Source organism: Schistocerca gregaria, chromosome 3, assembly GCF_023897955.1.
Source record: "Schistocerca gregaria isolate iqSchGreg1 chromosome 3, iqSchGreg1.2, whole genome shotgun sequence".
Classification (NCBI taxonomy): Eukaryota; Metazoa; Arthropoda; class Insecta; order Orthoptera; family Acrididae; genus Schistocerca; species Schistocerca gregaria.
Window position 1 is genome coordinate 272401650 of NC_064922.1, and position 21010 is coordinate 272422659.

General features: G+C 39.5%; 1 protein-coding gene across 2 annotated transcripts in view; it reads right to left on the bottom strand.

Moving 5' to 3' along the window:
• The window catches only part of LOC126354663 (transmembrane protein 184B), a 129144-nt gene that overhangs the window by 86986 nt on the left and 21148 nt on the right, over window positions 1-21010 (bottom strand). For both annotated transcript variants that reach the window (XM_050004446.1, XM_050004447.1), the window contains exons 3-5: window positions 17524-17790; window positions 9220-9385; window positions 4015-4105 (exon numbers count right to left, since the gene is read on the bottom strand). In XM_050004446.1, coding sequence (XP_049860403.1) covers window positions 4015-4105; window positions 9220-9385; window positions 17524-17787 — 521 coding nt within the window. In that variant the 5' untranslated portion in view covers window positions 17788-17790. The remainder of the gene's footprint in view (window positions 1-4014; window positions 4106-9219; window positions 9386-17523; window positions 17791-21010) is intronic.

Sequence of the window (21010 nt, forward strand, 5' to 3'; positions counted from 1 at the left end):
TCTGAGGCAATAATCGCCAATGAAATTAAAAAAAAGATATACGCTTCAATTCTTTTCGTTGCAACAGGGCCCACAGCAATCACAAATTTTTTGAATGCTAACATTTTACCAAACAGACTAACATTGCATGAAGTGAAAAAACTTTCATTTATTTTCATAACTGTACAGTTTCAATTGTGGAGTTATGCATAACTACAATTCATCAGAATTACCAAGTATGACCAGAGTGCAAGAATCCTATACTATGACCCACTAATGTGTGAATTCAAAGTGGACTGAACTTCATTATTCTTTCAATCAAAACTGGAGTGCTGTGATAGCAGCCAATACGAAATTTTTGATTTGTGAATGTGACTATCAAAAAGTGTAAGGAATCTACTGACTGTGTTTGCTGCGATCATTCTGATGTGGCATCTAATGTATAAAGGACGCTTATATCTCCTGTGGAGCATTCATGAAAATCCTGTCTTTGTCCCACAAACTCAACATTCATATACTTTGGAACAAGAAACACTGCAGGATACAAAACAAAAATGTGGGACCACACCAAGGTTCTAAACTAGATCTGTAAAATTATTAAAGTATGCCTTATAGCGAAACTGCTCTCTACAGTACAATTCCTCAAGTAAGACAAGGAGTGATAAAAATTCAAAACAGAAGATGAAATGATCGAAATTATTTCAAATAGAAGGTGAAGTGCATCTTCTCATCATGAAACATGTTTACTACTCACGGGCAAAGTTTGTTAACATACTCCAAACATATATATATGCCACATACGACCTTTAAGTGCATGGTAAAGGGTATGTCCCATTGTACCAGTTCTTGGGTTTTCCCTCACTGTGCCGTACCCCCGTCGCTCCAAGCGGGACATCAATTTAAAGCAAGTTCTTGAAACTTTATAAGTAAGATTTCTCAGGATTTAAAGTGGGTTCTTGAAACTTCATAAGTAGTCTTTCTTGGAATAGGTTGCATCTACCTTCAAGAGTCTACCAGTTCAAGTTCTTCAGCACCTCTATGACATACTCTTATGGGTCAAACAAACCTGTAACCATTTATGCTGCCCTTCTCTGTATATGTTCAATATCCCTTCTAAATCAGATCTCGTGTGGGTCCCACACACTTGAGCAATATTCTAGGAGTTTACCACCTATTTTACTAATGACTGAGTCTATGTGAGCATTCCATTTCATTTCCCTACAAAGAGGTAAAACTAAGTATTTGTATGAGTTGACTGGTTCCAAGTATGACTCACTAATATTACAGTCATAAGATACTTTTTCTGTTTTGAGAAGTACACGATTTTACAGTTTCTCAACATGTAAAGCAAATTTCCTATCTTTACACCTCTTTGAAATCTTATCAAGATCTGAGTGAATATTTAAGCAGCTTCTTTCAGGCAGTACTTCTTTATATATAACTGCATCATCTGTGAAAAGTCTGAAGTTACTATTAATATTGTCTACAAAGTCATTAATATACAATATTAACAGCAAGAGTCCCAACACACTTCCCTGGGGCACACCCAATAGTACCACAACACCTGTCGATGACTCTCCATCCAAGGTAACGTGCTATGTTCCAACTACCAAAAAGTCTCATTCCACTCACAAATTTCACTTGATACCCCCCTACTATCATTCTTTCAATAATAAGCATAGACATGGCACTGACTCAAATGCTTTTCAGAAATCCAGAAATACTGCATCTACTTCATTGCCTTGATCAAAAACTTTTAATAAATCATGCGTGAAAAGTGCAAGTTAAGTTTCACTTGAGTGATGTCTTCAGAATACATGCTGGCTGGATTGGATGAGGTCATTCTGTGCAAGACATAACAATATGAAAATCCATTCCCAATCAATTAAAAAATAGCCATTATACACAATTCCAATTTCCAATTACATTTACTGAGCATTAGATGCATGTGCTTTAATAGTAGTCTAGCTGTTTACAGTAATGTAAGATATTAGAATGTACCCTTGACGCCAAGCTATGGGACATAGTCCAGCACTCAATAAATAAATGTGGGTCTGTGAAGGGGTGTGGCATACCAGATACCATTTTTGCTGTGTGCCAGCCGATGGAGAAATTCTGCAAGAAAAGGAGGTTGCTACATCTTAACTTTACTGACCTGGAGAAGGCAGTTGTTCGAGTACCACATTAGATGATTTGCTAAGTTTTTGCAGTCACCAAGATCCAGGAAACACATGAACTGGGTCAAAATGCTGCACAAGAACACCAGCAGCCAGCTGCGATGCTCTGCAGTACTGACTGACAGCTTCCCTAGACAGTTGGTGTACATAGAGGCTCAGCTCTGTTTCTGCTGCTCTGTCACTGTAATGGATCCATAATGTGTGACTGACAAAAGTGTGCACCATGGACAATACTGTAAACTGACGACATAAATCTTGGGGTGGATACCAGGAATGATGTTCAAACTCAGTTCCAAACACTTTATGACTATTTGCAAAGATTTGGTCTCCATTCAAACATCCACAAGACTGAGTACCTCAAAAAGATTCCATCTCATGGAACTATACAAATTAATGAGCTCCTCTCACCAATGTGGGTACATTCAGATATCTTACTTCTCAACTACAAAGTGAAGGTTATATTAATGAAGATATGCGAGCAAGAATCAAAGCAACCTGGATGTGATTGAAACACATCACTGGTGTTCTTTGTGGTAAGAAAATGTCTGGATATACCATAGAATGGTGAGGCCAGTTGCATATATGGTACCAAGCATTGGTCAACACCTAGAGATGCCGACTGCTCACTATATGTCACAGAAATGTGGATACTAAGAAGATCACTAGGCATTTCCCTGCTCAACAATATCAAAAATACAAAGTGTCTGGAAATGTCACACTGCTAAACTTACCAAAATGCAGTTGGTTGGAAGTTGGGTATTTTTGCTTGACGTCACATCTACGCAGAACCATAATTCTTTACATGGGAAACAAACAGCCATTTTAAAATTATACACAAATCACTGTGTTGAGAAAAGGTCAAAATATAATTTCAACATTCAATAACTATGTGTTACCAATATTAGTAAATTTCTGCCTTTAGATTTATGACACTTTTACATGGAAAAGGGAAAAATGCCAAATTTCAGGGCATTTTACAAAAAACCATCAACTTTGTGTTGCATCACTAAAAATCAATGATTTCATTTTGGCATTCATGTGAATTTTTCCTGACCCTATCTGTATGAGATGTCCTATGTCAAACACTCAATCTACAGAATAATGCGAAACCAATACGCTAACCAGTACAAGTGACACATACTGCTCTGAAACAGAGCACCCACTCTGTCAAACAGCCATTGCCTCTGCACCTGCTTCATGGCACAGCATCAATTTGGTTTTATTTCTCACATGAACAATATCTCAGAACTTCAGGAACAAGAACTCACTTTACAACATGTGCTAGTTATGCAACACATGGAATGCACTGCTAAATAAACTATTACACTGCATTCATGTCTTACATTTCAACCATTCTCAAGTTAAATACCAACTGTCTTAGCCTTCTGACAGGCATTTAACCTAAAGTGAAATGGTTTACTTGACACGAGAGTTAGGAATAGTAATTCTCGTCAAACTTAGTGGCAGTACAAAAGTAAAGAGTGGCCAGAAAATGTGAGTACACAAATGATACAACGACCCTTTCCAAATCTTAAGAATGAATGAGTCAACCGAATAAATTATTTATTTCATTAAACAACAAATTTAACCTGATTGTGGTTATGACTGGTGACAAGAACCAGTCACATTTTGATTAATTTTGCTGAACTGAAATATAGAACAATAAAATGGAATTGACTGTCACAGGACAAAAATAAACAGCAGCTATTGTAAATGCAATCAAAATATCTGGACATACTGAATGTCTTAGTTTCCATGTTTGTGTTTTAATAAGTGGATCAACACTGTACACATCATTCAGTTAGACTTTAGCTTTTTATTTTATTTTTTCACAATGAATTATGCAGCTGTTCCCTACCTTATTGGCTTTCCTCTTATTTCACTCATGATGTTGCCTTCTCCTCCAAGATACTCATAGCAGAGACTCAAGAAATTGTAAATTACAAATGCTGGAATAAAAAATATGTCTTATAAATACTGCTTCATAGTTATGCAGCTTATTTGTATTGCCAAAAGTGCTGCTGTGTTAATTTTTCAAGTTCTTCACACAAACTATAACACTTATGTTTCAGTAAGCAACAAATCAAGTATAATCATTAACCCTTAATTTTATTACAACAAAAACTATTAACTGTGTACATTAGTTTCCAAATATCAAACAATGGAAAGTCCAGAATGGAGTATCAACAGTATTATGAAAAGGATAGATTGATACTCACTGTAAAGATGAAACACAGAGTTACAGACAGGCACAATGAAACCACTGTTACCCACTGAGTTTTTGACCAAACCTTTCTTAAGAAAAGAAAACGTGCACACACTGACAAGCATGTGCACCTCATGCCCACATGACCACTATTCTCTCACTTCTCTGGCTAGAATACAACTAGGGTGGGGAAGTGGGAGGGATGGCTGGGCACAGGTAGGGGAAGAGGAGTGAGCACTGCCTGGCAGAGTATGCAGAGACTAGATGGCTAGGCAAGGCTGCCATGCACAGCATAGGGAGGCTGTGTGGGGGAGAGGGTCACCATTATCTAGTCCAAACATGCTCCACCACACAGCACTCTCTTCTCTCTCCCACCTGTACCATGCAATCCTTCCCCTCCCCACTCCACACCACTCCATTCCATCCCACTCCGGACTGGTGCTTCCATCTGACACACCTGCATTCTGATCAGAGTGGCTGGAGATAGCAGTCAAGTGTGCATGAGGTTTGCTTGCTTGTGTGAATGTGTATGTGTATGTATTTCTTTCCTGAAGGAGGCTTTGTCTGAGAGCTCAAAATATAACAATCATACTGTTGCACCTGTCTGGAACTCAATGTCGTCTTCATCTACATCTACATCCACATCTACATGGATACTCTGCAAATCACATTTAAGTGCCTGGCAAAGGGTTCATTGAACCACCTTCACAGTTCTGTATTATTCAAATCTTGTATAGCACACGGAAAGAATAAACACCTATATCTTTCCGTACAAGCTCTGATTTCTCTCTTATTTTATCATGGTGATCGTTTCTCCCTATGTAGATCGGTGTCGACAAAATATTTTCGCATGCATGTAGCAATCTATCCTTTTCATTATATTATTGTTAGTTTACAAATAATCATTTCTATGAGTTACCACACACACACACACACACACACACACACACACACACACACACACACACACACACACACACTTCTAACAATGAAAAGAAAAATTAATGACAAAATCCTTAACCTTATATGCTCTTTTTTTCCTTCCCCATTAAAATGTTGTTACCTATCAACATGACAGCTTTCACTGAAGTACTTTCACAGACTACCTCAACATAGTCCTTATAACTTTTATTACTGGATGTACTTTCACTAGAGCATATATTTCTAATTTTCTAAAACTTGAAAATATTTTATATATTTGCGAATACGATTTTCATCTCCTTATTTCAACATTTCATCATCTTTCATTACAACTTGTGTACATTTCGTATTTTCTCCTTTTTTCAGTTAAGTTCTTATAGTCAAAGTTACACACCAATGAAGAGGTAATTTATGTGCTGCATTTGTATTTATGTACATAAGTCACACAAAATGAAAACACACAAATTCTTCTCAATATTCAGTTGACAATAGTAACCTTGTTCTTTTTAATAAAAATTCAGACTACATCACACATGAAACTCCAGCACTGCCTTCACCATGCTTATATTAAAATTGAGGGAAGCAGTCAATTATGATGTATTTGAACATGTTGTTGTTGTGGTCTTTAGTCCTGAGACTGGTTTGATGCAGCTCTCCATGCTACTCTATCCTGTGCAAGATTCTTCATCTCTGGGTAACTACTGCAGCTTACATCCTTCTGAATCTGCTTAGTGTATTCAACTCTTGGTCTCCCTCTACAATTTTTACCCTCCACTTTACCGTCCAATACTAAATTGGTGATCCCTTGAGGTCTCAGAACATGTCCTACCAACCGATCGCTCCTTCTACAAGGTTCTCTTCTCCCCAATTCTATTCAATACCCCCCCCCCCCCCCCCCATTAGTTATGTGATCCACCCATCTAATCTTCAGCATTCTTCTGTAGCACATTTCGAAAGCTTCTATTCTCTTCTTGCCCCAACTATTTATCGTCCATGTTTCAATTCCATACACGGCCACACTCCATACAAATACTTTCAGAAACTGACTCTTGATTCTATACTTGATGTTAACAAATTTCTCTTCCTCAGAAACTCTTTCCTTGCCATTGCCAGTCTACATTTTATATCCTCTCTACTTCAACCATCATCAGTTATTTTGCTCCCCAAATAGCAAAACTCCTTTACTACTTTAAGTGTCTCATTTCCTAATCTAATTCCCTCAGCATCACCCGATTTATTTTGACTACATTCCATTATCCTCGTTTTGCTTTTGCTGATGTTCATCTTATATCCTCCTTTCATGACACTGTCCATTCCGTTCAACTGCTCTTCCAAGTCCCTTGCTGTCTCTGACAGAATTACAATGTCATCGGCGAACTTCAAAGTTTTTATTTCTTCTCCATGGACTTTAATACCTACTCCGAATTTTTCTTTTGTTCCCTTTTCTGCTTACTAAATATACAGATTGAATAACATCGGAGAGAGGCTACAACCCTGTCTCACTCCCTTCCCAACCACTGCTTCCCTTTCGTGTCCCTCGACCCTTATAACTGCCATCTGGTTTCTGAACAAATTGTATATAGCATTTTGCTCCCTGTATTTTACCCCTGCCACCTTCAGAATTTGAAAGAGTATTCCAGTCAACATTGTCAAAAAATGTTAGGAATGTATGTTTTCCTTTCCTTAATCTTTCTTCTAAGATAAGTCATAAGGTCAGTATTGTCTCACGTGTTCCAATATTCCTGCAGAATCCAACTGATCTTCCCCAAGGTCGGCTTCTACCAGTTTTTCCATTCGTCTGTAAAGAATTCGCATTAGTATTTTGCAGCTGTGACTTATTAAACTGATTGTTCAGTAACTTTCACATCTGTCAACACCTGCTTTCTTTGGGATTGGAATTATTATATTCTTCTTGAAGTCTGGGGGTATTTCGCCTGTCTCATACATCTTGCTCACCAGATGGTAGAGTTTTGTCACGACTGGCTCTCCCAAGGCTGTCAGCAGTTCTAATGGAATGTTGTCTATTCCCGGAGCCTTGTTTCGATTCAGATCTTTCAGTGCTCTGTCAAACTCTTCACGCAGTATCTTATCTCCCATTTCATCTTCATCTACATCCTCTTCCATTTCCATTATATTGTCCTGAAGTACGTTGCCCTTGTATAGACCCTCTATATACTCCTTCCACCTTTCTGCTTTCCCTTCTTTGCTTAGAACTGGGTTTCCATCTGAGCTCTTTATAATCATACAAGTGGTTCCCTTATCTACAAAGGTCTCTTTAATTTTCCTGTAGGCAGTATCTATCTTATCCCTAGTGAGATAAGCCTCTACATCCTTACATTTGTCCTCTAACCATGCCTGCTTAGCCATTTTGCACTTCCTGTCGATCTCATTTTTGAGACGTTTGTATTCCTTTTTGCCTGCTTCATTTACTGCATTTTTATATTTTCTCCTTTCATCAATTAAATTCAATATTTCTTCTGTTACCCAAGGATTTCTACTAGCACTCGATTTTTTACCTACTTGATCCTCTGCTGCCTTCACTACTTCATCCCTCAGAGCTACCCATTCGTCTTCTACTGTAATTCTTTTCCCCATTCCTGTCAATTGTTTCCTTATGCTCTCCCTGAAACTCTGTACAACCTCTGATTTATTCAGTTTATCCAGATCCCATCTCCTTAAATTCCCAGTTTCTTCAGTTTTAATCTACAGTTCATAACCAATAGATTGTGGTCAGAGTCCACATCTGCCCCTGGAAATGTATTGCAATTTAAAACCCCATTCCTAAATCTCTGTCTTACTATTATATAATCAATCTGATACCTTCTAGTATCTCCAGGATTCTTCCATGTATACAACCTTCTTTTATGATTCTTGAACCAAGTGTTAGCTATGATTAAGTTGTGCTCTGTGCAAAATTCTATCAGGCGGCTTCCTCTTTCATTTCTTAGCCCCAATCCATATTCACCTACTATGTTCCCATCTCACCCTTTTCCTACTCTCAAATTCCAGTCACCCATGACTATTACATATTTATCTCCTTTCACTATCTGAATAATTTCTGTTATTTCATCATACATTTCATCAATCTCTTCATCATCTGCAGAGCTAGTTGGCATATAAACTTGTACTACTGTGGTAGGTGTGGGCTTCATGTCTATCTTGGCCACAATAATGTGTTCACTATGCTGTTTGTATTGGCTTAGCCGCACTCCTATTTTTTTAAATTAATTATTAAACCTACTCCTGCATTACCCCTATTTGATTTTGTATTTATAACTCTGTATTCGCCTGACCAAAAGTCTTGTTCCTCCTGCCACCGAACTTCACTAATTCCCACTATATCTAACTTTAACCTATTTTCTGGCCTTCCTGCCCGATTGAGGGATCTGACATTCCACACACTGATCCGTAGAACACCAGTTTTCTTTCTCCTGATAACGATGTCCTCCTGAGTAGTCCCTGCCGGAGATCCGAATGGGGGACTGTTTACCTGCAGAATATTTTAGCCAAGAGGACGCCATCATCATTTAATCATACAGTAAAGCTGCATGCCCTCGGGAAAAATTACAGCTGTAGTTTGCCCTTGCTTTCAGCCGTTCGCAGTACCAGCACAGCAAGGCCGTTTTGGTTAGTGTTACAAGACCAAATCAGTGAATCATCCAGACTGTTGCCCCTGCAACGACTGAAAAGGCTGCTGCCTCTCTTAAACTCTCATTTTCTGAACTGAGTCTCATGCTACTGAATTGTAAGGTCACACACAGTCTCTAAGTTACAGGACTGCTTATTAGTAATCTAAATAGCTCTTCTAGTATCTAGTTGTTTCAAAAATACCGACAAGTAAATTAACAGAAACCGAGAAGAGAAAAAGGGGGGGTAAAAACCACACAATACACAATATTTTCTGTCTATAATTACATAGCAGGAAATATTACAAACCTTCGTAACAGTCTCTAACAGTGAAGAAATATATGTAGTAACTGTCACTGTTGAAAAAGAGAAGGCTGACCCATGAGTAAAAACCATATATTGGAACAATGAACAGGATTCTTACAATCCACCTCTGTTCAGCAGGATTGGTATACCACCGAAGGTGTTGATATATCTGAAACCCAAAAAATTTCAACATCAATCCACAGTCAAATTACTCATATATAACACAGAATAAAAACAGTGTGCACATTGCAGCTATTATAGTTGCATGTGATGATTTATTCATTAATAATTGCATTATTTTTCTTTTTAGATGTCATTCTTTTATAGATTCCATATGCTTTGAGTTTCGGTTACTAACTCTTTTGTGATGCACAGTCAAGACCATCAGAGTTGCACTGTCGTGGTAATGGGGCACCAACTTGTGTACAAACAGTCAGGAGCTCCCCATCATAGAAGATGGACATTTGCATGAAAGTGAGCAGGACAGATACTGTGAACCATGAAGTAAATGTGTGATACATCTATAGACTGCAGTATTCACTGTTTAGCGATGCACAGGGTCTGTTCTCTCTGCAGGACTGGCAAACAGTAATCTTTTACAAAGGCCAAACAAACTATCAATTACAAATCCTATATATAAACTTTATGATGGTACTTACAATGCAATTAGAAAAAAGCTTCAATATGACTACAATGTAAAAAAGGAAGAAGTCAATATTTACTCTTGGGAGTAAAATAAGGGAGTCATGGAACAAATGTACTGATAAAAGTGTTTCTTTTTTTAAAATTTTGAACCCTTCAGTTTTTTAAATAATGGAATATTCTTCAACAATTCCACTGAGTTACTAGTATTCCATGGCACTGCAGAACATCAAATGGAATATATCCAATAAAAAAGTAAAGATGACACTGGTAAGTTAGCGATTGTTGTACACCGGAAAATTTAGGTTTTTTTCTCATTTTAAATATATCTCATTGAAGTTTCACGCAGAGGTAAATATTGATTCACACAGAGCTCTGCATCGTTAAAAGATTGTGGCAGAATAATCTTTGAGAGAACATTATCCTACATGCTCTGTTTAGGTCGTCATTACAAGTTTTGTGAATGAGGTAAGAATTGGAATTAATGACATAGTTCACAGGTTGTATCCATAACTGGGTAATGCAGATAGAGCTTACAAACTGCTGAAATTGTACAATAGGTTACTTGTTTGCCACATGTTTATTACCGAGAAGAAAATGTAGGGCACTGCATGAAATATTTCAAGGAACAGTTTGCAATCCCCTCCAAACATATCTGTATTATGTAGAAACTGCAGAAAAGAATTCCTTATGATTATAACACTGTTGTGCAAAATATTACCACATTACAAGACTAATATAGATTCAAGGTTTATAGTCATCATTTTACTTCTAAAGTGTAAGTCCAAACAACAGTGATTCGCATTGCCATTTATTTTGTTTCAGTGTTTTATTTCTGCTAACATTTGTCATTACACACAATGATGAAGTAATGGGCACTGATAGCTTCTGCTTGTAAATCTTTAAATTGACTTGTTTCTCAACTTGAAGAATCTCATTCATGATGGGACTCGTGGAAAATGATGTATGAATGAATGAATGAATTAGTTCAAGGGAAGAAAGATTTAAATTTAATGTACAGTCAACAACAAGGTTATCAGAGACAGAGCACAAGCTAGAAAAGGGCAAGAATGTGAATGGCTGTTGCCCTTTCCAAAGCAAAACTTACTGACATTTGTGTTTAATTTTACTCTTGCTCTCTATCCAAAAATAATGCAGTTCTGAAGATATGCGTTCTTATCTATGATGATGATGATGAAGCCTCCATTCTTGCTTGCCTTTTTTTTTGTCAGTGAAATGACAGTACTTGGGAACACATTTTGCCACCAGAGGCATTGGAATTTTAACATTACAACTGAACATCAGAGATTCACATGAATACAATGCAATAATGCAATTTTTAATTCAGGCAAAAGCAAACAGCTGATGGTTGGCTTGTTGATTTACTCCCCAGTAGTAAACAACAGGGTATTCAGTCTCTCAGTCACTGGTTCGGACAGTCATAGCTAGTGATGTCTACCAGGAATGTACTCTGATGACGAAAGTATGTAGGACTGGTAAAAACAAAACACTGAAAGCAATACTGATGCCATAGCTGAAAAAATTATTGACAGAGAAGTAAATCTATATGGATTCGACTGGTACATAGGTAAGAGCAGACAAGTGACTTCTCAGAACTCGGTCATGGTAAGAGAAAGCCAACCGGAGTCCAACTCCCACCAATCTGATTAAGGGTGAAGACAGCTACAGAGTAAAGAATACCTTCTAGTCAAGACATCCATAAAAGTAAAAGGGAAATGCCTAAAAACGTAACAGGTATCAGTGGGATCATCATAATAAAACAAGACGAGAGAAACAGTTAAGGCTGCACAAGGGTGCCACCCTGTGCTCCGCATGCGAAGACGACAGGTCTTCCTAGAACTGCTCCACACACAATCCATCACAGGCAAAGTATTAAAAAGGGCGATAGCACCCACAAATCAACAGAGCTACTCCTAAAACAGAGAACAGGGTGTGGCAGAAAAAGGGGAAAACTGCCTAAAAGCAACTAAAACAGAGCAAAGGAGGAATGACAGAGGCAGCATACAAAAGAGGCAGGGTCGATGGTTCCCATGATCCACCATGTGGCACGAGATGCCCAACCTCACCCTGAAGCTAGTTTAAAATGAAACATCTGAGAATAAAACCACTGTCATGGAGAAGACATAGCACCAGTTCAACTGTCCATGCATCAGCTGCCAATATAAATAACCTGGTGGAAGAGTGAGCAGCAAGCTGCAGCTATTTGCTGATGATTCTGCGGTGTATGGGAAGTTGTCAGCATTGAGTAACTGTAGGAGGACTTTGACAAAATTACTAGTTGGTGTGATGAATGGCAGCTTGCTCTAAACATAGAAAAAATTCAGTTAATGCAGATGACTAGGAAAAACAATCCCGTAATGTTCAAATATAGTATACATAGTTTGCTGCTTTAAACAGTCATGTTATTTAAGACCTAGGCATAACACTGCAAATCAATATGAAATGGAGTGAACATGTAAGGATGTGAGTAGGGAAGTCAACTGGTCAACTACAGTTTCCTGGGAGAATTTTAGGACAGTGTAGCTCATCTATAAATGAGACCACGTAACGAACACTAGTGTGGCCCATTCTTGAGTATTGTTTAAGTGTTTGGGATCACTGCAAGGTCTGATTAAAGGAAGATATTGTAGCAATTCAGAGACAAGTTATAAGACTTGTTAATGGTAGGTTCGATCAACAAACAAATATTGTGGAAATGCTTTGTGAACCGAAATGGAATCCCTGGAGGGAAGCAATGTTATTTTCATGAGACACTAAACTGAGAAAATTTAGAAAACCAACATTTGAAGCTCGCTGCAGAACGATTCTGCTGCCACCAATGAACATTTTGTGTAAGGCCCACAAAGACAAGATAATTGAAATTGGGGCTTATATGGAGGAAAGAGACAGTGGTTTTTTTTTGCAAGTGGAACAGGAAAGGAAATGACTAACAGTGGTATGAGGTTCCCCTCCATCATACACCACAGAGTAGCTTGCGGTATGTATGCAGATTTAGAATGTGAGAGGCAAAGAATTCGGGAGACCTTGCTTAGCATGGAGAGGCAGAACTAGGGTGCCGTCCACAAGGATATGAGCAACTGTCAATAAGGTTCCAAAAGCACAAATTGGGTGTCACTCATTCTGTCAATTAAAACTATGTGTCAGGCTGGTATGACTGATGCAGAGGCAACATACAACACGGGGTCCCTTCTGGGAGGAATGGAAGAAAGAGTGCTATGCAGCAGTAGTCTCCTTGACAGTGCAGAGTTTATTAGAGGGGCCAATAGGCCACCAGATGATGTAGAACCTTGATACTCCTGAAGAAGTGAAAGAAACAGACACTGAAAGATTATAAGGTGACAGATTTTAGGTCCCTGAAACAGATCAGCCCTAATTCATTGCCTGAGTATTAACCAAATATGGGGAAGGGGAAGGAGGAGGGGGGGGAGTGTGAGAAAACATGTGCAGTACAAGCTACAGAGGATACCCGCAGATCCTGGCAGAGGGCTGCAAGGCACATTCCAACTGGTAATCCCATCCAAGGGTGAGTTTAAGGGATTGATACCCCACATATGCAAACAGAATAGGATATATTGGATGATAAGGAAACTGTCAGTTGGTGACTGTATAGCTGAGCAAGCATTGGTATTGTTGGACCTGAAGAGAGAAAAGCCCTGTTTTGGCAACAAGACACTTTTTGGGACTAGTCTGGAAGGTGCCGGCGACCAGTCAAGCTCCACAATGATGGACTGTGTGTATACACTCAAACCTGAAGACATGGCCGAGCCATAAATCTGGCAACCATAGTCCAAGCAGGACTGGATCACAGCCCGGTAGATACGAAGGGGAGCAGTGTGAATCGCATCCCCAGGAGTTGGGGCAAGGTAACAGACAGCATTAAGTTTTTTTCATGTAGTTAGTCTTTAGCTGATGAATATAGGACATCCAAGTCAGATTATTGTCAAAGAGGAGTCCCAAAAATCGACTGTGCACCAACTTACAAACGCTTTGCAAACAGGTAGAGTTCTGGATCAAGCTGGACTGTGGTAAAAGGACAAAAATGCATAGCTTCCATTTTTACAGGAGATAAGAGAAAACTATGGGAAAGGGTCCAAGCAGATGCCTGTTGGATGGCACCTTGGAGCTGATGCTCAGCCAAGGCTACAGCTGCAGGACACCATTCTCTTGGACCCATGGAGAGCTGGCTGAAATAGTAACTCTTAACACAGAACGATCGGAAGGTTAAAAACCAATGAATAAAAATTGGTAGGGAGTCTCGATAGCCCCAGTCAATAGTGTTACGTGGTGTCTTAAGTCTTATGTAGGTCAAACAAACACTGCAATGAGGTGTTGGTATTTAGAAAAAGCCTTTCAGACTGTCGTTTACAACCTAACCAAATGATTGGTTCAAGAACGACCATCCAGAAAAGCACTCTAAATGGGGGCCAAAGGCCCCAAGATTCAAGGATGCACCAAAATTGGCGGGCAACCATCCTTTCAAGCAGTCTGCACAGCACCTTGGGGAGGCTAATCGGCCAGTAACTGTCAATGATTATTGAGGTTTTGCCCAGATTAAGGATTGGAATGATGGTAATATTTCACCACTGCAAAGGGAAGACACCGTTGAGCCAAATATGGTTGAAAACTCTGGAGAAAGGGAGCTGTTGAATAACAGATGTTGTATCGCCTAACTGCAGATGGAATCTGGGCCTGGGGCTGTATCAAGAGATGAGGCATGAACCTGAAGTGTTCCCAGTTACTGGATGGTTCATTAGGTACTTTGTCAAGCCAAGGGGAGAAAGAGAGTGGCACAGCTTCAGTCTATCACTTCCACATCCAGAAGGCAGCCACATAAGAGGACACTGAGACCATCAGAAAGTACGGATGCAAGGTGTCCAGCAATACCCAACGAGTCAAGTAACCTGAAGAAAGAGACCAGATACATGTTGGGACATTTGGGAGCCCAGAAGATTATGGAGCTTGACCTGGAACTGGGATGAAGAGGCATCTGTTCCCAGGAAAGAGACATAGTGCTCCAAGCATTCCTTCCTACTGTGTTTAATTAGACAGTGAACCTTAGCAGGAAGTTGTTTGAAAGTGATGTGGTTGGTGTATGAAGGATTCTGTTTGAAATGCTGCAGGGCTCTTTGGCGATCCTGAGTAGCTATTGAAGTGTCTTTGGGCCACCATGGCACAAGTGAGAATGGAGAGGACCTATAGAAAGAGGAATAGAAGTTCCAGTGACATGGGTGATCACATCTGAGAAATCTTGCACAACTTGTCAAAGTAATTTGACAGAGAGGAGGAGAAGGTAACATCAAAGGTATACAACTACCAGTTGGCTCTCTGAAGCACCCAATGTGGTAGTTCATACATCTGGTAATGGAAACAAAGTCATAGGGTCACCGAAAAATGATCACTGTCTGAAAGATCATCATGTAGTGACCAATGAAGTAAATCCATGATATTGGGGGAAGGGAGTGTTAGACAGATAGCTAAAAAAATGCCACAGGTGGTACCGAAGTGGGTAGGTGTACCATCACTGAGGAGAGACAGATCATGGCTGGTAAAAAGCTGCTCAAGAAGAAGGCTCCTACCAGATGAAACTGTATACCCCACAGGGGTGGTGTGCACTGAAGTCCACAAGTAAGAGGAAAGGAGAGGGCAAGTTTATGGATTAAGGTGGTTAACAATGTAAGTAATTAGCCTGCCTGGAGGCAAATAAAAGTAGCAAATAGTGGTTGCTGAAGACGTTTGCACCTGCACCACTATTGCTTCCAACATAGTATGATGGGGAACCCACTCACTTACATCTGTGCGAACCAGTGTAAAGACCCCTCCAGATGTCTTCTTGGGGCCAGCGTGGTTCTGAGAGGATGCACGATAACCTTGAAGCATTGGGCACTGGCACCTCCAGGATCGGAGGAGTAGTCTTGTTCCAATTCTCCATCGCAGCCTCTGGTGGCAGAGATTCTTGCTAGGGCCTATTCGAGATGAGTGTGGGAACAGATGAAGAGTGATCTGATGTCAGGGCTCTGCTCTGTGGATTTTTGGGGAGAGGCATCCTGAGAGGGAGCACTGTCACCAGTAGACATTGGGCTGCATGTGGGAAGTTATTTCTGACAACAGAGCCATGGGAACCACAACAAAGGTGTACAGTGGCAAAACTAGTTTGAAAAAAGCTGGGTAGTCAGGGAGACAGCTGTGACTTTTTGTATGATTGGTCATCATATCAAAAAGATGTTGGCATTTTTTTTCCATGCCTCAGTATGTGTTAGGTGGTCAAAAGATTTATATTCCTGTATTTTTTTTTTTCTTGAAGACTGGGCAAACTGGTGAGTGTGGAGGATAGTGTTCTGTTTAATTGACACATGAAGGTGGTTGTTCACAAGGATTGTCTTCAGGGCATGATCATCAGCCATTGTTGCATTTTGCGTCTGCCCTGCAGCAGGTTATATATGACCAAAGCTTAAGCAACTTATGGGTGGTGGAATATAAAGTTACACATCACAACTAGTCCCAATGTCTGACTTTTTCAAGGACATTTGAAAGACTGATAAGGGTGCCTGTGTATGTTGAACCTCCTTGGACCATATTCAAATTTTTGTATGGGGCAAAGGCAATCCACATTTACTATCACATGCATCAAGATTTGTAGTTTGTGCAACAGAGGACACTTTAAATAATAATGATCATTGTGCATTTTTCCCAATTATTCAACTTCTCCAAATTTATCTTCAATATGTTCCACAAAAATATTAGTTTTGTCACATAAAAGTATCCCTATCAGTTTGAGTACAAACTATTTGACTTCCAGATGTTTGGGTTATCCCTCTTCCCATGGTGTAGCCAGGGTAGGAAAAACAGAAGGGTTGAACGTTCTACACCTGTCTGATGATATGGCCCGATGAGTGACAATTGCTTTGATGTAATTTGATATGCTTCGTGAGTGAAATGTCTGCCCTAATGCCACCTACACCCCCCATACGCACACCAAAACGTAGGAAAGGCCATCTGGTATGATGGACACTGCCAGGAGTCCTTATGCCCCAGGAAGATGGGCTGGCAAGGGGGTGCACAGATGACCTCTAATGCTGCATGCAACAGGCACTATTTAAGGTCATCTTCCCCAGTTGGTCCACCCTACAGAACAAAAAATTTGAAAATGAAGATCAAACCCAGAAAAGACAAAAAGTTATTCCAGCCAAAAGGTGATGCTAAGTAAATGAATTAATACACTGAGAAAGGAAAGCAGAACATAGGGAATAGCCAGGTTGACATCAAAGGCTGTCATAATGAGAAAGACAGTCAGAAATGAGAGATTGCAGCACAGAAAAGAAAGTACATGATGTAAGTAGCTAGGAAGGGGAAGGGGGAGGGGGGGGGGGGTGGACTCCCCATGCTTGCCATACCTATACTCATGAAAGAGTTGTGAACTCCCTAAGCGACAAATACTGGATGATGTTAATGTCATCACTTACCAAAATATTGTGTCTGCTGCACAAAGACATCTGGCCGTTCACCCATCAAAAGCAAACAAGACTTTTTGCTTCGTGTGTGTGTGTGTGTGTGTGTGTGTGTGTGTGTGTGTGTGTGTGTGTGTTAAAGAGAGAGAGAGAGAGAGAGAGAGAGAGAGAGAGAGAGAGAGAGAGAGAGAGCACTTACCTGATGGCATGTGAGGATAAGTGCAGCCCAAACAAAAGCCCCAGCAATTCCTTTTGCAGCTTTGGTCTGCAGAAAGATAGGCGCAGCCTCATTTTGGACACTCCTAACTGCTGCTCCTGTTATAGCTGACAAAACTGAAGCTGTAGTTGGCTGTGCAACTCCTGAAGTTCCATTTCCTGGTCCAAATGTTGTACTGATGACTCCCTGTACTGTAACTGGCAATGTTGCCGTCACTGCAGAGTTGTCTGTCGTGGACACAGCCATCTTCTAAGCAATCAAGAAGAAAAACAAGAAAGTAAATACGTGATTATATTTAATACAGTTCTATCAATATTTAGAGCACATTTATCTTCTGCAAACAACATTTTAAAAGAATATTTGCCATATGTCACACTGTTAATTTATGTAGGTCAACTAATGTCATCTGAATACAAGCAAACCGACTTCTTCACCAACTGACGGCAGATGAACACTAACAAAAAGAGGACAAAAACACTAAATCTGAAAGTCAATTGTTCTATTTGGCAAGCAAGGGAAAATATATTATAAGACTAGTGTATTAGGTAGTTATGTGTCCAAAGAATACTAAGTCACTGGAAAAAAGGCTGAACAGGTGATGAGGGAAATCAGTAATCAAATGACTATGTAGTGGTGAGTGTGCTATTCCATCACAGGTTTTGGAGCCTCTGAGAGTCTGAATCGTAGGCCCAATGATTTTGGGTGGCAGCTACTAAGTTACTGCAAATTTAAGAGAATCAACAGGAGCTATGAGCCAAATCTTTCCAAAAATGAGAATTTTCTACCACACATCTGTTCACCAGTAACACTATAAATTGAACGTGTAGTGAAATGTGAAATATGATTAAAGAAGTGCATAATGTCCAAACGAGCACCATATGGTTCCGATACGATAACATATCTCAAGACCTTTCATTGAAGCTTCCATTGTCACCAGATAATACAGAATAACATTTATGTATGATGTTCCGACACTTAATATGATGTTTTCAGCATCCTTGCTAAAATATTGTGGGAAAGGTGATGAAATACGAAAAGCATCCACTAAAATGTCTCGCTCATGCACAATCACTGAATTTACAAACTGTTATGAAACGGAGAACGGTCAACAATGAGACGACAACTGGCAAGGATATAGTACATTGTAGCAAATTGTCAAATTCATTGCTTAGAAACATCACTTTTTTTTTATCATGATGATTGTCACAAACACTGCAAACCAAAACACTGAAAATTATACTTTGAGTGCACTGTTTGTGAAATCAATCAGATGCAATATAGTTTTGAGCTTCATAAGAAACCAATGTGTGTATTTATCCCATGTCTGCAATAAAATATCAGTATTTGCAACATTAATAAAAATCATGGATTCATATTTCAGTAATGGTCATGTAAAGATCTTCAGGGTTGCCACAAGTTTCTTCAAGTGAAATCCCCTAATTCTTACCCGATTTCCAGACACATTTTAGCATTTTTCCCTGACAAATTTTGACACTGACTGTTTGACTGATTAACTGAAAGGGTTTATGGGGCCGAAGGGAGAAATCAACACTCCAGCAATTCCGAAGTACTCACAGGAGAAAGGTCAGCTAAAAGTGGATGGATCCAGTGAGGGGAGTCAAACTACAAGAGGCTGTGGTCATGTGTGTGTGAGTTGCATTTGGTGTGTGTGTGTGGGGGGGGGGGGGGGGGGGGTCTATTCTGACTACATGTTGAGTAGCAACTATCCTTCTCATAAGTACATTGAGTGGTTTATCAATACATCTGGCAGTATAAACTGAACTGTCAAACCTCGGCATCCATAAAAGACAATCATTTTGTATGTGTAGGACCTGCCATTCACACAGTAGCAATACAGACACCTTTTTAACACATTAATTGAAGTCATGGACAGTCTCAGCTCCAAAAACGAAGATAACCTTTGATAGAGAGATGAACACAAATACACAAGTTAAAAATAAAATCAGTAACAATGCAAAGGGGATGGCAAAAAAATGTAATACTGTTCTTAGACCATTTGCTTACAGATATAAGTACAGAAAACTGCAGTGGAGATTTATAAAGGATAGTTATCTCTCTTATCATTGCTGCTAAGTGACTAAGTAAAGGGCATGGTTGGACAATCACACAAGCTGCAGAACTATAAAAGATTCTTCTCTAAACCTAAAATACATAAGTTTTCAAGGATATTGGCACACTAAACATGGATGAAGTGTAGAAAAAAAAACAACAATGTACATGCAAAATTCTTTATGTTCTGCACTTGGTTCAAATGAACTTTTGAGACATTTCCAAAAGTGGCCACATTAGCAGCTGCAGCTGCTGAAGTCATGGAAAATAAATGAATGACTGCAGGTTCTGAGCATATTATCTGTTCTTTAGAAAACACTATATTAATTTAGACTTGCTAAATTATCATCACAGTTAGAGAAATATATACTGGAGGACACTGCTTGCCGCAAAATCAGTTAGTGATGAAATAAAATGTAATGTAGAAAATAAAATAAAGCAGTATGGGGCAACATACAATGGGTTTTCAATAAGTATGCAACCAATTTTTTTCCACAGTCAATATTGGTTGAAAAAATGCAGAGTTTGTTGTGGGACATCATGGAATATTCCCATTTCAGTACCTCTTTTTTTCAAAAAGTTCCGATAGTTTGCGGCGCTATACATAGCCTACAAAATGGCATCTATAATGGAGGTGTGTTCCAAGCAGAGAGCTGTCATTAAGTTTGTTTTGGTAGAATACCAGAGAATCGCAGATACTCATAGGTGCTTAAATAAAAGCAGTGAACAAACACACAGTGAGTTGTTGGACGAGACATCTGTCTTCATTGCAAGAAGACTGTGCAAACTTGTCTGATCTCTCATGTGCTGCTGGCCACACACAACTGTGACACCTTTAATGTTGGAATGTGGAGACACACTCATTCGAGGTGATTGACAGATGCAAGGCCTCACACAGGCCTGTGTTCCTTAGAGAAACTCTCAACACTTCACTTCATAGAACTGTTGTTCCTCATCCACTCTACAGCCCGGATCTCACACCTACTAACTTCCATCTGTTTGGCCTAATAAAGGGTGAACTCCACAGGAAGTAGTATGTGGATGATGGGCTGGTTATTGATGCAGCAAGGTGTTGGCTCCAATGTCACCCAGTAAAGTGGTATCAGGCAGGCATACAAACCCTCCAAGCAAGGGTGTGTAAGGATGTCTCAATGGATGGAGATTATGTTGAAATATAGGGTTTTGTAACCAAAAGACTGGGGATTAATATGGCTTATTGGCATCCTGCATAAAACCAATCTGTTTTTAGAAAAAAATGAGTTTCATTGTGTACTGAACACCCCTACGACAAAAAGAAACTGGAAAAGGCAGACAAGTACAATAACATACATTCAACAACCAAAGCCGAGAAAGCAAATGGAACCCACAAGGATGTGCACAATTTAGCAGTAGCTATATG